Source organism: Phocoena phocoena, chromosome 19 (assembly GCF_963924675.1).
Source record: "Phocoena phocoena chromosome 19, mPhoPho1.1, whole genome shotgun sequence".
Taxonomy (NCBI): Eukaryota; Metazoa; Chordata; class Mammalia; order Artiodactyla; family Phocoenidae; genus Phocoena; species Phocoena phocoena.
The window spans coordinates 45,905,836-45,919,358 of NC_089237.1; the positions used below are offsets into that span (position 1 = coordinate 45,905,836).

Consider the following 13,523-nt stretch of genomic DNA (forward strand, 5'->3'; position numbering starts at 1 on the left):
TGGGAGCCCTGGCTGGCAGGGCTCCGGCCTCTACCCACCTGGGCCAAATCCTGGCCTGGGCGCATCCGTCCTGCCTTGTCTTCTGGGTTGAATCACAGGAACGAGGAGCCCATGGAAGGCAGCTCACTGCTGGGCTCCGGCAGTGGAGGTGCTTGAAGAAGAACATTCAGGGAATTCCCTGGTGGTCCAGTGGTTAGGACTCTGTGCTCTCACTGCAGAGGGCCTGGTTTCGATCCCTGGTCAGGGAACTAAGACTCCACGAGCCGCATGATGCGGCCAAAAAAGGAGAGAGAGAACATTCATGCCATGACATCACTGTCTTAAACTCAGCCTTACAGTCCAGGTATGGGGAATGGCTCCAGCCCCAAAGGACTCTGCAGGGAGGCGAAGAACAGTGTCTGCTGAACCACCAGCCTGCCTCCTGGCTGAGTTACAGGTTGTGGTGGGGCCTCCTGTAGGAACCTCCAATAGCCTACTGTTGGGGAAATACCAGGCCCTTCCCTGCAGGGTCTGCTCCCCTGACCCCCTGCAGCCTGGGCTTTCCCGCAGTGTCCTGTAGCCTCCTGACCACAGGAGGCTAAGGCCTCCCTGCCCAGAGCCAAGCCCCGCCCCAGCCCCTTCTCTCCCCACAGCCCTGTCAGACCCTGCTGCCAAGGAAAACTGCATGATGCACCTGCTCCGCTCCCTGCCAGACCCCAACCTCATCACCTTCCTCTTCCTGCTGGAACACTTGAAAAGGTAATGGGGAGGGGCCCAGTCCAGGGGAGGGGGCAGGGAGCCAGGGCAGGCTTCAGCTGCGGGGAGGACACATCCGCTGAGGGACCCACGTCCTCCGTGCCTCCAAGTGGGTGCTGGTGTCTGCTGAGACACCATAGCAGGGTGAGAGTTTGCTCTTCAAATCCTTGTGTTCACATTCTTCTCTTTTGAGAAATATTTGGGTCCTAATGGCAGCCTCAAATACTGGCTAGAGAATGCTTAGAAAGGCAGGGCTAGAGCCAAGGACTGTAGGTGGATTTTACAGTCAGTAGGTCATTCGGTCCACTTAGCATTTTTTAAACGGAGTAGGAGGGACAGCCTTGGGGTGCCTATTGTTCTGTTCAGTTACGCACGTTGCGTGTGCTGGATGCTCAGGTCAGACGTGTGTGTGTGTGTGTGTGTGTGTTCGTGCGTGTGCTTGTGGGTCACAGTCAAAAAAATCTGAAGCCCGCTGGTCTTGACCCACAGCTCATCGAACAGATAGGGAATCTGAGTCCCCAGCCCAGCAGGGACTTGCCTGGGGTCAGCAGCAGCTCTGCCCTTAGAAGCCACATCTCCCAGATCCTCAACTACAGCCCTTCCGACCTTCTCCTCTGCCCCCTCCACAGTCAGGTCAAACCAACAGCTGCTCAAGTTATGCCTGCAGCAAAGTTCATACTGGAAGCTAGCCCTGACGGTGACCTTGCGCTCACTTTTGAGTCCGGGACTGGTCCCAGGTGTGAGTGGGGAGGAAAAGTCCCCAGGTGTCCTTTAAGTCCATTTGCCACCCGGGACCAGGGAGCCCCTGGTGAGGGGCCGTGAGCACTCAGGCCCAGGCTCCCAGTGGCGGCTCGGCCACCAGGCCAGGCCAGGCTCTGGAGGGCCAGAGACCTGGGAACGCCTGGGCTGCTGTCTTGTTTTTCCCATTATGAGACATTTTCCCTCTGGTTTGGCCAGGACCAAAGTCCCAACCAATTCCCAAATAGTTTGGGGAGGACACACAGAGGAGGAATGGGAAGGAAAATTCATTAGGTTTTCCACCCTGGGAACCGGGCACACTCTGTTCCCACATCTGGGCCCTGGCCGGGGTGTGTGTTTGTGTGTGTGTGTTGGGGGGGGGGGGGGCGGTGTGGTGAGGGGCTGGGCCAGCTGCACAGCTGCCTCCTGGCATGGCAGTGTTTTTCTGCCTGTTTCCAAAGCAGTCAGCAGGCGCATCCATGGCTCCGGCCTGGAGGGTGGAGTGACGGTGTAGTGGGAGTGGGGCGAGGGGCGCTGTTCAGGGTGGCTGGGTCTCAGCCCCAGGAACATTGCTTGGGACCGGGGGAGGCACAGGGCCTCTCTGATGAGTTGGCTGGTACTGAGCCTGCTGGACACCAGCCACAGATGGCAGCCCCTGCTGTCACTCGGGAAATATCTACAGAGCATCTGGCTTATTATGCAAGAGAAGCAGAGGAAGATCCAAAGGGAGGCAGCTCTGGAGCCCCATGAGGCAGACCCTTCTGGAAAAGCTTGGGAGAACAGCCCCTGGGCTCCATCTGGGACGAGGGTTGTTCCTGCCACAGTACAGCAGGCAGACCTCAGGCCTTTGCCCCCTGCCCAGCCCCGCCTGCTCGGACTCTTCCTCAGGGCCCCCCTCCACGGCTGATTGTGGGGAACGCGCACAATCGGTGGGGAAGGGCCTGGGCTCTGGAGGCAAACTGCCTGGGTTCAGATCCCAGCTCTGCCACTTGCTAGCTGTGTAACCTCGGGCAAGTCACTTAACTTCTCTGTACTCTGGTTTCTTCATCTGTACAGTGGAGATGATAATATTACCTACCCGAAGGTTTGTGATGAGCATGAATTATTACAGGGAAAGTTCTTGAACCAGTAATAGTATCTCTAAGGCAAGGGAGTTGGAGTGGGTCCTTCTGGCTCTGACAGTTTACCATCAGTTCAAGGGGTGGCCCAGGAGCTGGGAATCTGTTATGGGAACGTACTGGAACATAGCTCGGAACTTGGTCCGTTGGCTGAGTCCCCTCCCTACCAAGCGGTCTCTACCCTCAGGAGAGGGAGGCTAGTGACCACCTGTGGGAATCCTTCCAGGAGTGGTAACAGCCAAGAGTCTGGAGCCCCACGCGGCTGCCAGGAATGACTTTTTTCTCCCCTCCCCTCCCCTCCCTCCCAGGGTTGCTGAGAAGGAGCCCATCAACAAGATGTCCCTTCACAACCTGGCTACTGTGTTTGGCCCCACGTTACTGAGACCCTCAGAAGTGGAGAGCAAAGCACACCTCACGTCGGCTGCCGACATCTGGTCCCACGATGTCATGGCACAGGTACCTACGCACTGCCCAGGCCTGCGGCTGCAGGAGGGGAGGGACAAGCCTCCCTGAGGGGTGGAGAGAGAACAGCTAGGACTCCTAACCCCCTCCCCTCCTGACAGCGGGGATGATGGTCTGTAGGATGTCACCAGGGAGGCAGGGCTCTGGACAGTCCTGCTGAAAAGTAGGAACCTAGACCAGGGGCCCAGAGGTTGTCTGTCTCAAGTGTTGGCTGCAATCCTGGGAGCGCCTGGGCCTCAGAAAGCAAGCCTAGGGGTATCAGAAAAATCTGGGGCCTTGTCCCCACCCATGGAAGCTCTAGCATCGCTTCCAGGGTCAGGAAGCTTCCCTAGGAGCCCTACAAGACCCAGGGCGGGGTCTGGTCTGAAGCAGGGCTGCCAAGCCAAAGCCAAGCTCTGGAGCAGGTTGGAAGTTTATGACTGAGGTTGGGGAAGTGGCCCCAGGCTCCCCACCCTCTGCCCTGCAGCGCCCTCTACTGCTGAAAATGGGCAGCCACACCTGGGCTTCAGAGGAAGGGGAAGCGGGGAGCCACAGGGGCCCAGCCTGGAGACCAGGGCTTCTCAGCGGGTCGGAGGGCCTCCAGGGCGAGGACCCCAGCCTCAGTCTCCCCTGTCTTCCCGCAGGTCCAGGTCCTTCTCTACTACCTGCAGCACCCCCCCATCTCCTTCGCAGAACTGAAGAGGAACACACTGTACTTCTCCACCGATGTGTAGCCCCGAGGTGGGAGCGTCTCGGGGGGTGGCCCGAGCCAGCCTCTCCAGCCGGGGACCCAACCCAGACTTGAAGGACTACAATAGAGAACTCCCAAATCCAGCGCTCCAGACTCCAAGGGACACAGATTTCCAAGAACTGGAAGACGTGCATCTTTTGTGCCACCTTGTACAAAAAGCCAGCTGACCCGGCCCCAGCCTTGCTGCGCACCCCGGGCTCTGCCCTCTGTTCCTCTAGTTGTGTCTAATGCTCCGTGCTGTTTGGGAATTGTTTTACGTCTACTTGTCATGCAGGAAAGGTAGTGACCGACCCGGTGTGGGCACACAGACAGCCTGCTTTGTTCTTTCATTTCCTCCAACACTTTCTTTCCTCCTGAGTCCGGTCCAAGGGCTTTTATTTTGCGCTCTGTGACTGCTGCCAGCTTCTCCTCTCTTGGCCCTGCCCCCAGATCGCAGTCTCCTGGCAGCCTCCCCTCGGTCTTCCTCCGCCCTCTCCTCCCTCCCAGCCTGCCTGCATGCGTGTGCAGCCTTGGCTTTTGATCCAGCGCCTCGAAAGCTCTGAGGCGGCCCTGGGCGGCGGTGGCCGTGGTGGCCCGTGCCGTGCCGCCGCCGGCCTCTGCTTGCCCTGTGCCTGCGGAAGCGCACCTGCTCGCCTTGCCGCCTGTGCAGACGGTGGGCAGGGAGACAGACTCACAACCCTCAGCTTAGCACAGGCTGGAGGGCGGATTTCTGCGATTTTTCCACCCGAGACTCTCCATTTCTGGCTTTATCTGTTCTGTCTCCAGTACCAGTGAGGCATCTTTGACTGTTTCTTCTGCTTTTCAGTTCCTTTTCCCTTGGTGTTCTATTTCCTTTGAGTACACAAGACTCACAAGTGACCTGCTACCAAGGTAGCCAGAGGGTCAGGAAAGAATTGGGGGAGGTGGGAGGGTCAGGCCGCCGAGGAAAAGGGACGGGTGGGACGTTGAGAGGAGCGCCAGGGAGCGCTGGGTGTCCCGGGCTGGGGGGAAAGAGGCTCTCGGCAGCAAGCAGTTGTGGTGGCTTTTCTCGTGGAGCTGGGCTTCTGGGAGGGCAGCTACTACGGCTGAAGCAGGTGTCCAGAAACAGGCAGGTTCTGTCCAGGAGGGCTAGTCCTTCCCGGCGCCTCCCGTACCTCGTGGCACCTTTGCCTTAGGGTTTACACTTTCTCCACAGCCAAGCACTGCCAGGGGCAGCCCCCACGGCCACGTGTGCTCCAGGCCCTGGGAAAGGCAGGCACGGTCCAGCTAGCCAGCCGTCCTGGTGCTGCCTTCCACCCTCGGCTTCTAGATGCAGCCTTGCGGGTGAACTCGGGGAAACTCCAGGAGCTGGGGAAGAATGAGGAGTCACAGGTACCTGCCTCTCTCGGGACTGGGTTTTGCGGGGGACCCTCGTTGTGGACGCTCTGCTCCAGAGCAGGGGATCAGCAGGTCCCGATCCCAACACCGAGGCCCGCTGCTCAGCACTGGAAAGGAGTGAGAAGTACCCCCAAAGTGCAGTTTCTTCCCACCTGAGCAGGGGCCGCTGGCCTCTGGCAGTTAGCCTGGGAGGGCAGACACTCCCGGGCTGCAGAGGTTGGAGCTGCAGTACACAGCTCCCTGGCTCTCCTACGTGGCAGAGACTAGATTCTAGGCCCTCAGGATTGGAGAGAAGAGCTCCCCTAGCTTGAGCTCAGAGCTGTTTTAAAGAAGGGTTTAGGGCCCTAAAGCCGTAGCACTTGCTCAGTGAGAGGAAGGGCCCTTTCTCATCTTGTTTACACCTGTTGCCCAATCATGGGCAGAACGGTACACATTCTGTGCACATCGGAGGAAAGAGATGCCTAAGAGGAGGGCAGTACTGACCCCCTAGCTGCCTGCTAGCAGCTTAGCAAGGAGCCCCGCTCTCTGAGACGGGGGGTAGAGAAAGAAGGCCGCTTGAGTCTAAAGATCCCCAGTGTCTGATGATCCCTGGAGTCTGCTCGGCACTCAGGAGCTGGTATGTGGCGTGGAAGGCTCTTGCTTCCACAGCCATTGACTGGAATGAACTGGAGGCCCAGCTAGAGCTATTTACAGCCCCAAATGGGTGCCTCCCACCTCCCCAAAACAAGGGAGGTTTGCTTCTCAGCATCAGGTATACTGCAGCCCCCCAACCTCACTTAGGCAATGAGAATGGGAGGAAGGCCGGAAGGGCTGAGAAATGCAAAAGGCTCAGAATATTTATAAATTCCACCCCCAAGAGCAGGGAGGGGCGGGTACCAGACCTGGGTTGAGCTGCGCCAAGGAAATAGCCCGTGGGTTCTCCTACGAGACAGGGACTGCACAGCCCAGAAGCCCCAGCCACTGTGCCCAGCAGGGCAGGCTGTGCCGACAGAGGCCCGTCAGACAGGCTACAGGAGTCCTGCATGCCTGTCCTTGCTGGCAACGGCTGTGGGCCGCCGGTGTTTGCTGATACAGGTAGGATGGGACACTTCATTAATATTTGACTTTAATAAGTTGGTAAGGATATATTTTTTTTGGTCTATGTTCTGTTTCAACTTACGTAGATTATAAATTGATGTAAACCACGTGAGAAGAAAACGTTAATAAAAAAAATGCAAAGCCCCAACATTTGCACACAACTCAGCCCTGTGGTGTGGACGTTTGTGTTCTCAGGAGTCCAGGGAAGACCACCAATCTAAATATTTAACTCTTCCAGCTGCATCCAGATGTGCTTCCAAGAATCTGTTTACCTAGTGAACTCACCCTTGAGCTTCCCTTCGGCCTGTGGAGACTGTGGCGGTTTTGGGGGGCGAAGAGCCCGCGCCCCGTCCTTGCTCTTTCACCAACGCCTCCACCTCAGTCACCAGCCGGTTCTTTTCATGAAATACAACTGCCCCACCAGGGACGTGGCCATCAGTACGCCTCAGAGAGATGGCAGGAAGTTGTCCATTCAAGTGGAGGCTTATTTTATGTGAATTTTCTCTACATTTTCCTTGGAAGTAGCAGGTCTTTGGGGCAGCCTTTTGTCCTCATCTGCTTGTTGGAGAGTCTGGATCCCCTAGAGGCCCATCCTCCCTGTAAGAGAGCTAGTGGGGTTAATGTAGGCTTCCACCAGCCTAAGCCATTGGACGCTGTGTTTATTCTGGAGATCAGGAACAGATGTCTCTGAAAATTGGTGTTTGGTTTATGAGCTCATACTGCCTCCTTAGCCATCTAAAACAGGAAACCATTCATCTCCTCTCTTGATTGAATAGTCAACGTGGACAATGCTTGGCTTATTGAACTGATGGCTACTGACAGCCCGGGGCTCATCCTTTTCAAGGCAGTCGTGAGGACAGTTTCCTGTACTCAGTCAGTCAATGTATTTGACCCCACGCACTAGACTGGATGGTAGAAGATGCTGGGCTTCTAGCACTGTAACAGGTGCCCGGGTAGGAGTATCTACTCTTGCTCTAAGTGCTTATAGGCGACTTATTTACAGACGGTAAAGGAAACACTCCTACATTTGTTCTCTGACCGGTGAGGATGCTCCAGCCAGCCTAGCTGCAGTGAAGCCTCGTGACTGAGACCGGGACAGGCATTCTATAGAATTCCCCATAGAAGGACATGAGTTTTGTGTACTAGCTCACTCATTCCAAAGGCAACAGCAGACGTGGCCAGAGGAAGGTGTTACCAGCTGGGTTTGACATTATCTCACACACACACTCACTCAGGATGTCTGGATGGTTCAGCTGAGTCTGAGTTCTGGTTAAGGGTGGGTGAGCTGGAAGACAGCAGACAAGGGGGCAGAAAGCCAAAAGGAGGCAAAAAGGCAAAGGCAGAATAAAGGAGACGTTACCACTGGCTTAAGGTGGCTGGAATTACATGGCCCCCACCAAGCTACCTGCCTGTCCCGAGTTCATCTTCACCCCACCACCAAAGCACCCGAGTAAAGCAGCATCTGTGGCAGATCCCAATTGTAAAAGCCTATTTCTTTGCATATGGCACAGAATTAGGCTGAGCTGCTACTGTCAGGAAAAAGGCTACCAGGTCAAGTCAAAAACACTAATATGTTTAAGGAAGAAAGAAAAACACTGACATCAGAGAAAAATGGTAGCGGTGAACAGCTCCTCAACTCGGTCTGATCGTGACCAGTGGCTGCTGACTTAGTCACCAGGAGGACCAGAGCAGGACCCTTCACACACTGTGTCCTTGAGCCGGGCCTGGTCTGGTGGTCAGAGCAGAACACCAGTGGGTGGTTTCGACCACAGGCATTCCCACTGGCCAGCCCACAGGAGGGGTTTTTTAGAAGAGGCCAGCAGGGGTTATGCGCGGAATTTCAACGCATCCTAGGACATGGCTAGGCTGGGCTTCTTTAGGGGAAGGCCCTGGCCAATGTAACAATCTCAGTGAGGATAACGCTACTCTGAAGATCCTGGGAACCTAACATTCCCAAACTTCTCAGGAGTTTGCTCACGCTCTCCCTAGGTATGTTCAATCTTTGGGCACCTGGAACCATTTTTGGGAATTGTGGAATTTGAAAATAAAAATAAGCCAACCTTTTAAACTGTAATATAAATACATATATCTATATGTTTTTTAACAAGGCAGAACACTAAACAAAATGACATCATTGGTCGGATGGCATAAATTCACTTTGCCCTGCCCCAGTGTGTGAGATGGATGACGGCATGGAGGTCCAAGGTAGAACAGCTTCCCGGGTATATGTAAAGTCCCCTCCATTCCCGCGGCACCAAACCACCAGAGGGCCAATTGTGGTCAGGACTGAACGTCTGCGGAACTCAATTCCTACAGGTCAACACGCTGACTCCTGATCTGCCCGAAAGAGAGCAGCTGGCGTGGCACAGCCCCCCACAGCCTGGCTGGAGTCCAGGAGCAGAGAGCGTGGCTGCCCAGAGGTGGCAGATGGCAGCCAGGCAGCTCCCTCACGACACCAACTATGGGAGGGAAAACAAATGTCTTCAGTCTCTGAAGCAAGTGCCCCGGCATGGGGCAGAAACTGCTCTACACAGAACAGCTCTGATCCTGGGCTGGCATCATCCTTCCCTGGAAGGCAACCGCTCTCACCGTAGGTAATAATCGATCGCGGCAGAGAAAGCAGCAAAACCTCCACAACCAATGACCCCAGCCTTTACGCCAGCTGCAAAGCAAACACAAATGACATCACCTGTGGTGACAGATGCAGGGTCAGGCTGCACTCAGGAAGAGCCTGGGTACCCGCAGACGCAAAGAAACCGGCGTACGCGTTCCAAATCACTCAACCTAGCAGAGAGCTGAAAGACTCCAGTGAAGCTGCGCACACGATCTGATCCAGTGTGCTTTTATCTAACTGTACGTTCATTTAACTTCTCTCGTTCTAAAGAATTACTATTTCCAGCCTCATGAAAATAGCCCCTCACAGGCAGGAAACTGGTTAAGAGAACCCGCCCTTGGAATCAAGTGAAAGCATATGGCCTGTACCCTGATTTGTTTATGGAATAAATTCCTGGGAAGGTGATCAAAGCAATCCTAGAGGGAGCTGAGCCTCTCAAAGGCCCTGACAAAGCTGAGACATGGGAAGACCAAAGGGGAAGTTACTCCATAAATCACAAATGGCTGTTGGAGGAGGAAAATCAGGTTTTAATGATAGCAAATTATCCTGCCTCTCAGAAAATGAGAAAAAAGGCTTTTTGCTTTGGATAAGTCCGGGCACAGCAGATGGAGAGCAGTCCAGCAACGGACACTGTTAAGAACACCCTGCCACTGACGCACTGCACCACACTCGACGGACACAGCAACACGGAGAAGCGGCAGGAAACCGGTTTTTTTCTTCGTTGTTTATAGATGATAATCCAACATTTCTAGAATACCTATATTTGGCTTTCAAGGGGTAGAAATCTAAGAACCCTATTACTGTGATAACTTATACACAAAATGACAGTTGTATAGTACGAAGAAAGATGTCTGTTTGCAATGCATGGAACTGAAATTTCAGCAGAGCCTGCTATTTGGCCAAATGGGGCCCAGCTATGCTTCTGTACTTTCCCGCATAGCAACACACACCTGCATATTATGAGGAAGTTCTTCCCGTACGTTCAAGATGGGGGCAGTTCTTTTTTCTAAGATAGATCTAGATCTCTCTGTGGTTCTCACCTGGGGGTGACTTTGTTCCCCAGGGGACATTTGGCAATGTCTGGAGACACTTTTACTTGTCACCACTAAAGGATGCTACTAGCATCTAGGGGGTAGAGGCCAGGGATGCTGCTATACATCCTACCATGCACAGGACAGCGCCCCCCTCCCCCTAGCAAACATTTATCTGGTCTAAAATGTCAACAATGCCAAGGATCAGAAACCCCGATCTAGATACTAGAAGTTTCCAAAACTGAGTTAACACAGAAGCAAACGTGATTTACTTGTCAGTAGGGAAGAATATCAAGTGTCCACATATGCCTTGGGCTGTCCTTGGAATGCTCATATGTTTAGAAATGTCAACTTCAGCATGTTGTCCAAGGCCACAAAGAAAACCATCTGAGAACTGTTTACTAACCTCTGAAACCAATGGCTCCTCCAGTGATGCAGCCACTGATGACACTGTTCTTCCAATCTGATTTTCCCCGGTACTGTGGGTGGAGAAGAGCAGTTCAGAGCCAAAGAAACAAGCCAGACAAGATGATTAAGGAAAAAAAAAAAGGTGGGGTTTCTGGCTGGCAAATTTAGTCCCTCCCCAAAGGAAACCTATCTTTTTCTCTTTCAAAAGTATAGTTCCTAAAATTTGAATGTGTTCATAAATGCTTCCTGCAGGTGGTACCAGAGTGCTGAAACCAAGTGTAACATTTGAGAAGTAATCAAAATCTCTTCTCAGTTCCCCAGTAAGTATTCTGTTTAAAATCATTAACTGGGAATTCCCTGGCAGTCCAGTGGTGAGGATTCCGTGCTTCCACTGCAGGGAGCCCGGGTTCAATCCCTGGTTGGGGAACCAAGATCCTGCAAGCAGCGCGGTACAGCCAAAAAATAAATAGAATAAACTCATTAACCAACTTCTAGCCTACAAAAACAAGTAAAAAATAATGCAAGCCCAAATCATAAATGCACAAAAAGTTTACATTAGGGACTATTTCATGGAAATTTAATCTAGCAAGTATTGGACATTTCTGACCTGCTTTCTAGTAGCATTAAGAGTATTTCTCTTGAGAAGTCCCAAGATGGAAACAGGCAAGGCTTTCTCAGAAGGCAGGGACACTTACAGATTCTACCAAACACTCAGTGCAAGAAAACATGGCGCCCACGATGGCAAAATTTTTGGCGTAGGACATTCCTCTCTGCCCCATGTCTTTAAGAACTTCTTTTGCTGTAGGTGTGCGGTAAGGATCCTTAGGGTCAAAGCCCACATTGGTATCAATGCCAGCAGTGAACACCCCAAATGCACCTCCCAAGACAAATCCTAAAAACAAACACAGAGATGAAGATTTCTTTGGTATGTTTTCTGGATTACTGTAATGGGGTCATACTCAAATAGCACCTTCTTGGATGGCCACCAGCAAAGAGGATGCCCCCTCTTGCCTGGAAAACTCTCTACTTGTCTGGTTTCCACATTACAAAATCCAGAATCTATCTTGTTGGCAGCTTCTTCTCTGACTCTTCTTGGATTTCTTCCTCCTTTCATTTTCTAACATTCCTCAAAATTCAGTCTTTAACCCTCTTTCTCTCTCTACACTCTCACATGTAAACCAGTCACCCTCAAGTTCAGGTATCAACTTTGCAAATCACTCCCTTGACGACGGTGACATCCATAATACTCATTTGGTAAATACCATGTGCCAATCACTCTGACGCTTTATAGTCCCAGCCTCATTTATTCTTCTCAATAGTCCTGTGAGATAGATATTATTATCCTCTCCTTTCTGTAGGTGAAGAAACTGAGGCTCAGAGAGGTTAACTAATTTCCCTAAGGTCACAAAGCTACCAAATGGCAAACCCCACACTGCTGTCCACAGCTGACCTTCCTGAGCCTGCTGGACATTTCAACATGGATGTCCTCTTGCCACCTCAAGGTCGGTATACGTTCAATGAAATCGTGGGCACCTCCCCTCCAGACTTTCCTGCTTATGGCTCCTTCTTTCCAGTCACTCCTACTCCAAACTTCAGGGGCATTTCTGACTGTTTCTCCGCTTCCCCCTGTAACCCTATGTCCACAATTATCATCCTAGTCTAAGGCCTTTATCACTTCGCCCCTGGTGCACTACAAAGACTCATTCATCATTTCAACAGATATGTATTTATTAGGGTCAGGCACAATGATGAACAAAGACCCAGTCCATGTCTCACGGAGCTTCAGTCTAGCAAATTCCCTATATGGTCTCCCTATCCACAGATTTTCCTTTCCTTCATCACACTCCACCTTGAGTCAACATGCTCATTACCACTTGTTACCCTCTAAAAAACCATCAACGGGGACTTCCCTGGTGGTCCAGTAGGTAAGACTCCACGCTCCCAATGCAGGGGGCTGGGTTCAATTTCTGGTCGGGGAACTAGATCCCACATGCCTGCTGCAACTAAGAGTTCGCATGCCGCAACTAAAGATCCCGCGTGCCGCAACTAAGACCCAGCGCAGCCAAAATAAATACATACATAAACATCAAAAAAATAATTAAAAAACCATCAATGACTGCCCTAATGCCTGCAGGCAAAAAGCCCAAATCCCTCACCCCACCCCCAACCTGAAATGCTGTTTCTCCTCCTCTTTGTCTAACCCCATTCTCTCAATCCTCCAAGACACGCTCTAGTCTCACCTCCTCTTGTGGCCTTTCCCTAACCAAAAAAGATCTTTTTTCTTTCTGCTCTACTTCACGTGTGCACTCTCATCTACATTCCTTTCTTAATTGCCTTTCATTCTCAATGAGACTTCAAATCACCTGCACATGTGGCCACCCTCTTTACTCTGCATACAGGAGGGACACATACATTCTCAAATCCTCAAAACGTTAAAAAAAAAAAAAAAAAAAAAGCCAAGTCCAGACTTCTTTCCCCCTCTTTCCCTGCTGTCTAGTCACACTGGCCTCACTGGCCTTTCTGTTTTTCTAACCTCAAGCCACTTCCGGCCAGACCTTTGCAGGTGCTGGGCCCTATGTCTGCAGAGCTCTCCTCCAGGTTCCTTCTCAACAATTTTCTATGTATATTAAAATGTTAGCTTCATGAGAACAAGGATCTTGTTTTCACCCTGTCTTTCCACCGCCTGACACGTGATAGCTGCAAAGTAACAAGTTGTTGAAAAATGATTATTTAAAAGCGAATGAATGAATGAAGTCAACCATCTTAGAACCCCCAGGTCCCGACCCAGGATCGATTCTCTGATCCAATTTCCAGAGGCGAAAGCCACCCTCGGGATCTAGGGAGGCGCTGCTCGAGCTCACTGAACCAGGCGGGGGTGGGTCAAGGTCGAAGCCCATGGACTCCTCGCCTCCCAGGCGCGTGGTCTTCTTGGCAGGGGACCCCTATGCCGCCCAAGCCCTAAGCCTCCCAAAGGCCCCCCTCCTCGCCTCACCTCCCAAGCAGGCCAGCGCCGCCTTGAAGGCGCAGCTTTCCATCGCCCTCTCGACCATCTTCTGCTCCTCACTCTTGGCCGGACTCGGGATCCCGCCCAGGCTCCCAGGCTGCAGGAGCCGGGGCTGACGCTTGTCACCCACCAGGTACTGCAGAAGAAGGCTGTACTGCAGCGGGGCTTCGGCGGAAGCCGCCGCCCCAGGCGCAGAGCCCGCGGCACTGCTGGCCGTCTCCCCCATGACTGTGGCTGCCCAAGAAACCTG

General features: G+C 52.7%; 2 protein-coding genes across 6 annotated transcripts in view; one reads left to right on the forward strand and one right to left on the reverse strand.

Annotated features, from left to right (window-relative positions):
• ABR (ABR activator of RhoGEF and GTPase) overlaps nt 1-6,357 on the forward strand; it is a 178,262-nt gene extending 171,905 nt beyond the window's left edge. For 3 of the 5 annotated variants that reach the window (XM_065897142.1, XM_065897143.1, XM_065897144.1), the window contains 3 exons: nt 633-738; nt 2,900-3,047; nt 3,677-3,766. In XM_065897142.1, coding sequence (XP_065753214.1) covers nt 633-738; nt 2,900-3,047; nt 3,677-3,766 — 344 coding nt within the window. Of the gene's footprint in view, nt 1-632; nt 739-2,899; nt 3,048-3,676 lie in introns of all 5 variants that reach the window. The other 2 variants (XM_065897140.1, XM_065897141.1) reach the window with 1 other exon arrangement.
• A 1,931-nt stretch (nt 6,358-8,288) lies between these two features.
• On the reverse strand, nt 8,289-13,523 carry TIMM22 (translocase of inner mitochondrial membrane 22). The gene is made up of 4 exons (XM_065897527.1): nt 13,262-13,523; nt 10,965-11,161; nt 10,268-10,340; nt 8,289-8,878 (listed from the first exon to the last, which is right to left on the reverse strand). Exons 1-4 carry the CDS (start codon nt 13,497-13,499, stop codon nt 8,802-8,804), a joined length of 585 nt encoding a protein of 194 aa, XP_065753599.1. The 5' UTR covers nt 13,500-13,523; the 3' UTR covers nt 8,289-8,801.